Source organism: Corylus avellana, chromosome ca6, assembly GCF_901000735.1.
Source record: "Corylus avellana chromosome ca6, CavTom2PMs-1.0".
Lineage (NCBI taxonomy): Eukaryota > Viridiplantae > Streptophyta > Magnoliopsida > Fagales > Betulaceae > Corylus > Corylus avellana.
In genome coordinates this window covers 12,226,909-12,237,503 of record NC_081546.1, presented here as the reverse complement: position 1 = coordinate 12,237,503, position 10,595 = coordinate 12,226,909, and the positions used below count along the sequence as shown (strand labels likewise).

Genomic DNA, 10,595 nt, shown 5'->3' with positions numbered 1-10,595 from the left:
TATATATATACTTTGTAACCTAATATTAATTATTTCCAAATATATTATATATATATACATAATAAAAGCATTGCATAATTTTCGTTATTAATTGATAACCATATATATTTTGTTACCTACTATTAATTAATAGCCATATATATTTTGTTACCTAATATTAATTAATAACCATAAATTAAAGAATTCAAAGCACATATAATAATCATATATAGTGAAAGCATGGCATATAAGAGAGAGACAAGAGAGCATTAACTAGTTTTATAAAATTTTAATATGTTTGAATATATCTCTTAATATATGACGATATATACCAATTATACATATACCAATTAAATTTTGTTACTTAATGTATGTACCTATTAATATTGTTATCTAATTTTGTTAACCAATTAATTAAATTTTGTTACTTAATATAGGTACAAATAATTAATATTATTAATTAATTAATTTTTGACGTGTTAAAAAGTGGCACATCAATAATTATTGACTTATCAAAATGACACATCGACAATTATTGACGTGTTAAAATGGCACGTCAATAATTATTGACGCGTCAAAATGTGAGACGTCAAGAAATTATTGACGTGTTACGTTTTGACACGTCAAGAAAGTATATTGAAAATAATAAGAGAAAAAAATTATATGATCACTTATTTAAAAAAAAAAATACTATATACTTAAAACTAAGATAATACATATATTTATTAATATTCCTACAATATTGAAAACGTGATATGTATTAATACTATATCACTTTAATTAATAACCATATATATTTTGTTGCCTACTATTAATTTATAGCCATAAATTAAAGAATATAAAGCTCATATATATATAATAACCATATATAGTGAAAGCTTGCATAATTTTTTTTATTAATTAATAGCCATATATATTTTGTTACCTAATATTTATTAATAACCAAAAATTAAAGAATTCAAAGCACATATAATAACCATATATAGTGAAAGCATTGCATACAAGAGACAAGAGCATTAACTAGTTTTATAAAATTTTAATGGGTTTGAATATATCTCTTAATATATGACGACATATACCAATTATACATATACCAATTAAATTTTGTTACTTAATATAGGTACCAATTAATATTGTTATCTAATTTTGTTAACCAATTAATTTTTCATACCAATTAAAATTAATTTACTACCTAATTTTTTTTAATAGATATTGTATAATTAATTTACTACCTAATTATAATTATAATTAATTATAATTATTAATGCGTTGAATAAAGGCACGTAAAAAAATTTTGACGTGTAAATGGAACACATCAAAAAATTTTGATGTGGCATTTAGACATGTCAAAACTTTTTGACGTGTTAAAATCCGACACGTCAATAAATTTTTTATTGACGTGTTTATTTAGGCACGTCAAAAATTATTGACGTGGCAAACATGAGTTACTGTTTGCCACGTCAATAAAGTCCTTGTTTTTTGTAGTGGATCTCCTTAATGTTTACTTATTTGCTTTATTTTGTTACGTTAGGGACAATGTAAGGTTTAGGCGGAGGAGCTTGATGCTTGAAGTTTGTCGTTGTTTTTAGGGGTGGGCATCGGGGGAATCGGTGACGGTAGGGGGTTTTTCACCTACCGTCCCAACTTTGTCGGTGAAGTCAGTAATTTCACCGACTTCATCTCGACCAAATGTATTTCGACCGTTACCGTCACCGTCACCTAATAATCTGTAATGGTCGGTAACTTGTTAGAGAAAGAGAGCTCCGGTTAGAGAGAGGGAGAGCTTCAAGGGGTAGAGAGGCTCGATTTCTCTATTCTTTGTCGATGCTTCGCGGGCTGGCATATCGCAAAAACTAGAAAGCTGGTTCTTCAAGAACTGTTTGTGTTTCCTCATATAGCAAACAAGGACCAAGCAAGAACCGTTCTTGCTTGGAAAGAGCAAATGAGAGAGAGAGAGAGAGAAAAGAAAGATAAGACGTGCCCAAGAAAACGTGTGCAGCAGGCTTAGCACTCCAACCAATGACCATAATCAAAAAGTGTGCATAATAAACAAATATTTGAATAAAATATAGAAGAAGACAAAAAAATATATATAAAACATGTGGTCATAAAAAAAGTGTCCAGAGTTTACATTGCACCCCACCCAAAGCATAATAAACAAATATTTGAATAAAAAACAAAACATCCACCAATATCAGGTAGAAGACATGGCTTAAAAGATAGACGTGAAGTAAGAAAAGCAAACTAAGTTTTGTATAAAAGAAAAAAAAAAAGAAAAAGCTATTTGGTTGCATATTAACTAAAAAACTTGTTACATTATGTAACAAAGAGGTTTCCGTCTTAAAAAAAAAAAAAAAAAAAAAAATGTTGTTTGGTTGCATTCCGCAACAAAGAGCTTTTTGTTGCATAATACTATGCTAGCTACGTCATTCTTTTTAGAAATAGAAACAAAAGCCTTTTTGTTTATTATTTGTAATTTGTAAGAGCATTCCCAGCAGACTCCCTATAAGGGGGTCTGTTCCCTATGTTTAGAGAATATATCCAAAAAATCGCAAAAAACGTCCCACAGCAGATTCTCTATATGGTTCCTTAAACCATCAGATGATACAGTGGAACCCAATGTATTGGGTTCCACTGTAGCGATCCTTTGCCTTATTATAATCATAAAAAAAAAAACTCTCTCTCCTCTCACATCTTTTCACGCCACACTATTTTTCTCTGTTCTTCTTCTCTACCCTCTTCTGCATTTCATCTCGACACAAAGCAAATCTCCATCTTCAATACTCCATCTTCACTCTCACGGCCACTCAAAGGATTTACACCCAAAATTAAACAACAAATAAAATCCACAACATCAATCCTCCCCAAAGAGCTTAAATCGTTCCAGAACTCAGCAACTCAACCAAAACTCAAGAAACTCGAAATCCATTCGGCCAAACCATCTCAAAACAGATTCTAAGAACACCTCAATTAGAACCGAAACTCAACACCCAACCAGCCACTCAAGACAATCAAAAATCCTCAAGAACACAATTGATTACCCAAATAGAATACCCAGAGAATCAACCCCATCACAATCAAATACCCATAACTAAAGGAAGGGTAATCTTACCTAAGGAATGATTCTGAGCCCAAAAACCGCTGTCCAGCCACTCACGGCTTAGCCGTGGCTGTCTGCTGAGCTTTCTCTCTCTCACCGTCTCTCTCCGTCCCTCTCCCAGCTCTCTCTGCATCACTCTCTCTCTCTCTCTCTCTCTCTTTCTCTTGTTCTCTCCTTGTCTGTCTTCGTGAGCAAGAAATTGCTGGGGGGAAAGTGAGGCAGAGAGTGAGATAGAGAAAGGGAGAGGTGCGGATGGGGGGGAAAGAAAAGAAGGAAACAGAGAGTGAAGAAGACAGGGAGAGAAAGAAGACGGAGATGAGAGAGATGAAAAGAAAAAGAAAAATTTTTATAGAATAAAAGAAAATATTATTTTAATGAAAATAAAAATAATATTTTAATGATGTAGGGAATGGTAAAGGGAAGCTATTGTGGAGTTTTTGTAGATAGGGAAGCAAAAAGTAGTTTGGATCCTTAAATATAGGAAAAATGGTTGGGTAGCTGCTGGGAATGCTCTAAGGGCTTTTGCATTTGCACTATATATATATTAAATGAAAGTATTGCTGAACATTTTTTTTTCTTTTATAAGAGCATTCTTAATAGAGGAGTCATATTTTTATGTAAAATGGCTTTTTAAAACTCATTTTTATCTAGTTTAGCTAAACCATTTTTAAATGCCTCTACATCCGATTAGCTATATTTCTATCTATTCTATCAAAATATTATTAAAAGTAAGAAAAGTTTTGAAAAAAAGAGAACATGTGAGAGAAAAAATGGAAAAAAAAAATGGAAAAAAAATAACATGCAAAGAAAAAGTAGGAAAAGATTTGGGAAAAAGATAAAACAGGTGAGAGAAACAATGAAAAATAAAATAACTCCCTTAAAAAGTGTTGTTACATTTAACTTTCTATTAGCCCTTCCAATCAAATATCTATTTTACTTCTTTTTTTTTTTGGTTAATTTAATATAAGAAATTTTTTAAACATTTAAAGAGCTATTTTAGATAAAAATAACATTTACTCTTCATTGAAAATTCTCTCAGCTACTCACTTGCTTTATTCTCTTTAAATAATAGTTTTTAATATTTTTTTTATTTTATTTTTTCTCTTTTCTCTCTCCGACTCTCACACGCACGGAGGCACCCATATTCTCTCTCTAGAACAGAACCAGAGCTTTGAACCAAATTCAGCTTGGCCTTTTCTCTCTCTCACTCACTCTCACTCACGGCCTTCTATTTGAACAAAGGAAATGGGTTTGGGTCAAAAGGGTCCTCTTGTATGGCGTTGGAGATAAGCAAGATAAAGGGGATGGTGAGTCGATTGGGTCTTCCTGTCTTGACTGGGATTTGATTTGATGCATTTTTTTCTCTTCGATCGGGTCTGTTGATTTCTTCTTATGCATTTCTTTTTGTTGTTGGGATTTGATTTGATTGACTTTCACTTTGGTTTTGGGGGTATGTTTTGAGTGAAGGAATTGAATTGGGTATGTGGGTTTTGCATATTTTTCTATGGTAAATGTTGGTGTAGGCAAGCTAGTTTGGTGGTGGAGATGGAGAAGTTGCAGCTGCGGAGTCGATTTTAAAAAATTACAATAGTAGCGGTTCGGTTCGGTTCGAAAACTAATTTCAAAAATATCATTTCGCCTATCGACCGACCTGATATCGGTAGGGTGATTTCTTGCCGTCTACCGGCTGCCGGTTGTCGGTGGCGGCTCGAGGTCGGTGCGATGACGGACGATATGTGGCCGGTGGGCGGCAGGCGGCCAATCTGCACAGCCCTAGTTGTTTTGTTTTGTTTATATTTTCACAAAAAAAAAAGGTTTTGCTTCTTTAGCATGAGTTTTATGTTTTAAGTTCATTATGCTACTTCTGCTAAAGATTGTCATTGCCTTCATGCTAAAAAAAAAAAGGTTTTGCTTCTTTCTTAAACCCTTTCTCAAGTGTTTCAAGAATGAATTTTATCAAATTATTTCAGAGTGGTGGATTTGTGATGCAAAAGATGATGAAGATAAAAAAAAAAAGATCAAAAGAAAAGATTGAAAGAGAAGAAGAAAAAAAAAAAAAGTTGATGCTCAAGGGTGGAAGGTATACCATGGAAAAGACATATAAGTGCTTTATTGAAAGAAAATTGGAGAGAGAAATTGATTGAACATACAAAAGAAGCCGAAGTCCCATTTATCTTGACATACTTCTCACTTTTACCATCACCTTTTTGTTATTTATTTCTCTTTTCTTTAACCTTATGTTATGTCCCAATAAAAGTCGTTCAGACATGTTCATGACTAATCAATGAGTGTGGTGTAAATTATTTTCGGCATCCTTTCATGAGACTACCTGTTCTTTCTTGCTTAAGCATTTTTCATATGATTTATATGTGAGATATTTGCCTTTGCTTACATTATTCCACTCACATATTCTTGAGAGTGTTACACTTATTTTTGAGTGATTTTAATTGTTGAGTGTTAACACCGGTAAGGCTTGAATTAAAACATACTTTCCAATAGAAATTCTATTTCATGTTTATTTGGACACTGAGAGAGTGTTTGTGTTAGCTAAAATATTCATTCACATTGAGTTGTGAAGGAACGGGAAATCTCTTTGGTAGTTGTTAGTATTTTGACTTTTTCTTTCCTTGAGTCCTTGTTCTTATGCTTTGTTTTGAATTGCTAGAGATTGGGGGGGAGCATAATAGCTTAAATTAAAGTGTCGATTAAAATAAGCTTTATCCAACCTTATTTTATATTAATTCTTGCATTTTATATTTAATTGTGGAATAATATTTAATTATTAAATGTGAGCTTAAAATGATATTATAATGCAAGTTATTGCCTTTTCTAGGGGGAAAAAAAAAAGAATAAAAGAAAAGAAAAGAAAAGAAAGCCGAAGGAGACTTTTCTCATGAATTTGCAAAGCCCAGCGTAGGTGGGAACTAGCCAAACAAAGACGAAGAAAGAAGACTTAAAAGGAGAAAAGCTAACGTGGGGCTCGCAATAAAATAAGAAAACAGAAGAAATTGGACACCGCATGCGACACAAAAGGTCAAGACCGACTACAAATCCCCTATAAAAAGATTCTTATTATTTTGAAAAGGAGAAGAGCCACAGTGCCGGTCTTGGCTGAGAGAAGAGGCCATACTGCAAAAAAGAAAAGAAATAACAAAGCAGAGGGCTTCATGTGACTATTGTTGAGTATTTAGGGATTTATTCTTAATATTGAAGTTATTTCTTTTCTATATCTTTCTATTTATACATTGTTAAGTATTTTAATATTATGAGTAGCTAAGCCTCTAGCTATGGATAGGGGTGAAGCCTAGTATTTTTATCAATTGTTCTTCATAGGTTAAAGACTGAATTTTGGGGATGCTTTTTAATTTCAGGATAATTACATGTGACAAGTTTATTTTTACTCATTATGATTTTTGTTTATATCAAATGCTTACTTTGTTTGATTTGTTATGATTGAAAAATATATTGAATGCTTAATTTATTGTCACATTGTTATTAAAAAATCAAATTCTCAACAAATCCTTGTTCGAAACCTTGGAAGATGACTGTCCAGAGTGGCCGAAAATGACGCCATTGGAGCTACCATGCATCATTCAAAGAATTAGATCGTGCTGCCTCTTGCCGACACGATGATCCAATTAGCTCGATCATTGCACCAAACCACAGATCCGCCGCCACCACCAAGTTCACCGAGCTTTAGCCGAAAGGGTAACTGAATTAAGAAAACATGAGGGAATGAAAGAAAGAACATAAAAACCAAGGTTTACACATGTAGAAATTGAAAGAGGATTACTTTCTATTTAATCTTCACATATTGCCCATTCACTTAAAAACAATACTGGGGCTGGAAAAAATATCAAATGAGATCCAAAACCAAGGAAAGGTCCCCAGCAGCAATAATCAAAACTCTACCACCAAAGAAACAGAAAAATGTTGGTTAGTTTTGAAAAATGCTATAACGACTCCAAAAACTTGTGTATCACAATTTATGTGAAGTTAATACTATGAAGCAATAAACAATTCAATCACCCAAAATATATAAAGCAATTAAGAGGCAGACAAAGATATTTTGGTTACGAAGAGGAAACATTTTAAAAACCGATCTAAAACTAAAACCTCTCTGGGGCAGCCAAATCTAGAAAATCACTATCAAAAGATTATCCAGAAATTACTGACACTAGGAACACTCTTACAACCCGTTGCAAGACCTTGGTTCTGTAAGATGGACCAGCCTAAAACTCGTCTTTGCTCACAATCTTTTTCAACGTGATTCTCCTTTATCGGACCATTCCGATAAACTTCTCAACTATAGATTTATCAAAGGAATAACTAAAACTCTAAGAGATTCAATTTAATGCTCACCACATATGATCTCTCTTAGCACAGCCTCCGACAAACTCTCTGGAGTGAAAATTCGTGCCTCCCTCTTCTATAATAATGTATATATATCAGTACATCAAACCCTAGACCTAGGCCCACTAAAAACACGTTTTTGGGCATAATAGGTACAGAGTGGCAGGACAGGTTAATGGCCTTGCGAAGCAGAAATAGAGTTTCTGGAAATGCAGTCCGGACTCGGGGAAGGCCTGTCCAGACAGGGCATACAACGGGTGAAACAGCATTTTGGAAATGCTGTCCAGCCTTGATGAACAAATCCGATCGATGGGCGTTTGTGGTCCGATTGAGATGAAATTTTGCAGGGACGTTCATAACATTTGAATCTACATTATGAACGGTAGAGATTAGAGTCTGAGTATTCTATATCAGTGTTTGAGCACGTAAACAGTAGCCTATGCATTTTAGAACTGAATTAAGCCAACATAAGAATTAAAAAACTCCCCCTTTGGCAATTTGATGACAAAACCAAAATGCCGAGCCTGCTTAACCCAAGCAAAGAAAGGAGCTTGATGCTTGATGTTTGTCGTTGTTTTGTTTATTTTATATTTTCACAAAAAAAAAAAAAAAAAAAAAAGTTTTGCTTCTTTAGCATGAGTTTTATGTTTTAAGTTTATTATGCTACTTCTGCTAAAGAATGTCATTGCCTTCATGCTCAATTTATTGCACATGCACATGGCCACATAAACATGACTCATTGTTAAGGATATGAGTGACTTAGAATATCTTGAGGATAACAAATGTGGAGATTTGTAACCCTTGTGAGTTTTGAGCTAATCATTCTTTGTATAGGGTTAATTTTCGTCAAATCATATGTCATTTGGAAGCCCAGAAATAAATTCATTATGTTAGTCTCATTATTCGTCGATTTGGCCAAATGCAAAAATCATGTATTTTATGCCACACTTGAATCTTTTGAAGTCATGAATATAGAAGGACTATGCAAATCCTTGAGAGATGAGATTAAGCTATTTTTCTTTATTTTAAGCCTCAACATTCTTTGTATGATACACTATCACTAGTCACCCCATTGAGCCATATAATTAGCCATTCTTTCTTAAACCCTTTCTCAAGTGTTTCAAGAATGAATTTTGTCAAATTATTTTGGAGTGGTGGATTAGTGATTCAAAAGAAGATGAAGAAAAAAAAAATTGAAAAAAAAAAAAAGATCTAAAGAAAAGATTGAAAGAGAAGAAGAAGAAAAAAACAACGGTTGGTGCTAAGGTCGAAGGTATACTATGGGAAAAAAATATAAGTGCTTTATTGAAAGAAAATTGGAGAGAGAAATTAATTGAACATACAAAAGAAGCCGAAGTCCCATTTATCTTGAAATACTTCTCACTTTTACCATCACCTTTTTGCTATTTATTTCCCTTTTCTTTAACCCTATGTTATGTCCCAATAAAAGTCCTTATTTGATCTTGAGGAGTGTATGGTTCAGGACATGCTCATGACTAATCAATGAGTGTGGTGTAAATTATTTTCGGCATCCTTTCATGAGACTACTTGTTCTTTCTTGATTAAGCATTTTTCATATGATTTATATGTGAGATATTTGCGTTTGCTTACATTATTCCACTCACATATTCTTGAGAGTGTTACACCTATTTCTGAGTGATTTTAATTGTTGAGTGTTAACACTGGTAAGGCTTGAATCAAAACATACTTTCCAATAGAAATTCTATTTCATGTTTATCTGGACACTGAGAGAGTAAACATTGGCTAAAATTTTCATTCACATTGAGTTTTGAAGGCACGGGAAATTTCTTTGGTAGTTGTTAGTATTTTGACTTTTTCTTTCCTTGAGTCCTTGTTCTTATGCTTTGTTTTGAATTGCTAGAGACTGGGGTGGAGCATAATAGCTTAAATTAAAGTGTCTATTAAAATGAAGCTTTATCCTACCTTATTTTATATTAATTCTTGCATTTTATATTTAATTGTGGAATAATATTTAATTATTAAATGTGACCTTAAAATGATATTATAATGCAAGTTATTTCCTTTTCTAGGAAAAAAAAAAACAGAATAAAAGAAAAGAAAAGCAAAGAAAGCCGAAGAAGACTTTTCTGATGAATTTGCAAAGCCATGCGTAGGTGGGAATTAGCAAAAACAAAGACAAAGAAAGAAGACTTAAAAGGAGAAAAGCTAACTTGGGGCCCGCAATAAAATAAGAAAACAGAAGAAATTGGACACCTCATGCGACACAAAAGGTCAAGACCGACTACAAATCCCCTATAAAAGGATTCTTATTATTTTGAAAAGGAGATCAAGAGCCACATCGCCGGTCTTGGCTGAGAGAAGAGGCCATACCGCATAAAAGAAAAGAAAATAACAAAGAAGTGGGCTTCATGGGACTATTGTTGAGTATTTAGGGATTTATTCTTAATATTCAAGTTATTTCTTTTCTATGTCTTTCTATTTATACATTGTTAAGTATTTTAATATTATGAGTAGCTAGTCCTCTAGCTAAGGCTAGGGCTGAAGCCATGTATTTTTATCAATTGTTCTTCATAGATTAATGACTGAATTTTGGGGATGCTTTTTAATTTGAGAATAATTTCATGTGACAAGTTTATTTTGACTCATTATGATTTTTGTTTATATCAAATGCTTACTTTGTTTGATTTGTTATGATTGAAAAATATATTGAGTGCTTAATTTATTGTCACATTGTTATTAAAAAATCAAATTCTCAACAAATCCTAGTTCAATCCTTGTTCGAAACCTTGGAAGACGACTGTCCAGAGTGGCTGAAAATGCCGCCATTGGAGCTACCACGCACCGTTCGAAGAATTAGATCATGCTGCCTCTTGCCGACACGGTGATCCGATTTCCTCGATCATAGCACCAAACCACAGATCCGCCGCCACCAAGTTCAGTCCACCGAGAACGCCGCCGTCTGAGCCCTGACGTGTTGCAGTTCTATTTTTGTGATGCATACACTCCACGTGCAGCCTTCTCCTTGACGCGTCAGCCACGTGCTGGTAGAGCTTCTCCATACCCTTTGCCATGTGGCATTCAACCCTAGCGCTATGTCAATTCTAGGCCACATTAGCCCTAGTGTAGCATCAACCCTAGTGCCACATCAGCACCTATGCAACGTCAACGCTTCTACCACATC

At 33.6% G+C, this 10,595-nt stretch overlaps 1 protein-coding gene across 1 annotated transcript in view; it reads left to right on the top strand.

Moving 5' to 3' along the window:
* Positions 1-4,657, top strand: part of LOC132185197 (disease resistance protein RML1B-like) — a 6,177-nt gene extending 1,520 nt beyond the window's left edge. Inside the window, exon 2 of the mRNA XM_059599002.1 lies at positions 4,603-4,657. Within this exon, the coding sequence (XP_059454985.1) occupies positions 4,603-4,657 (55 nt within the window). The remainder of the gene's footprint in view (positions 1-4,602) is intronic.
* The last annotated feature ends 5,938 nt before the right edge of the window (positions 4,658-10,595 follow it).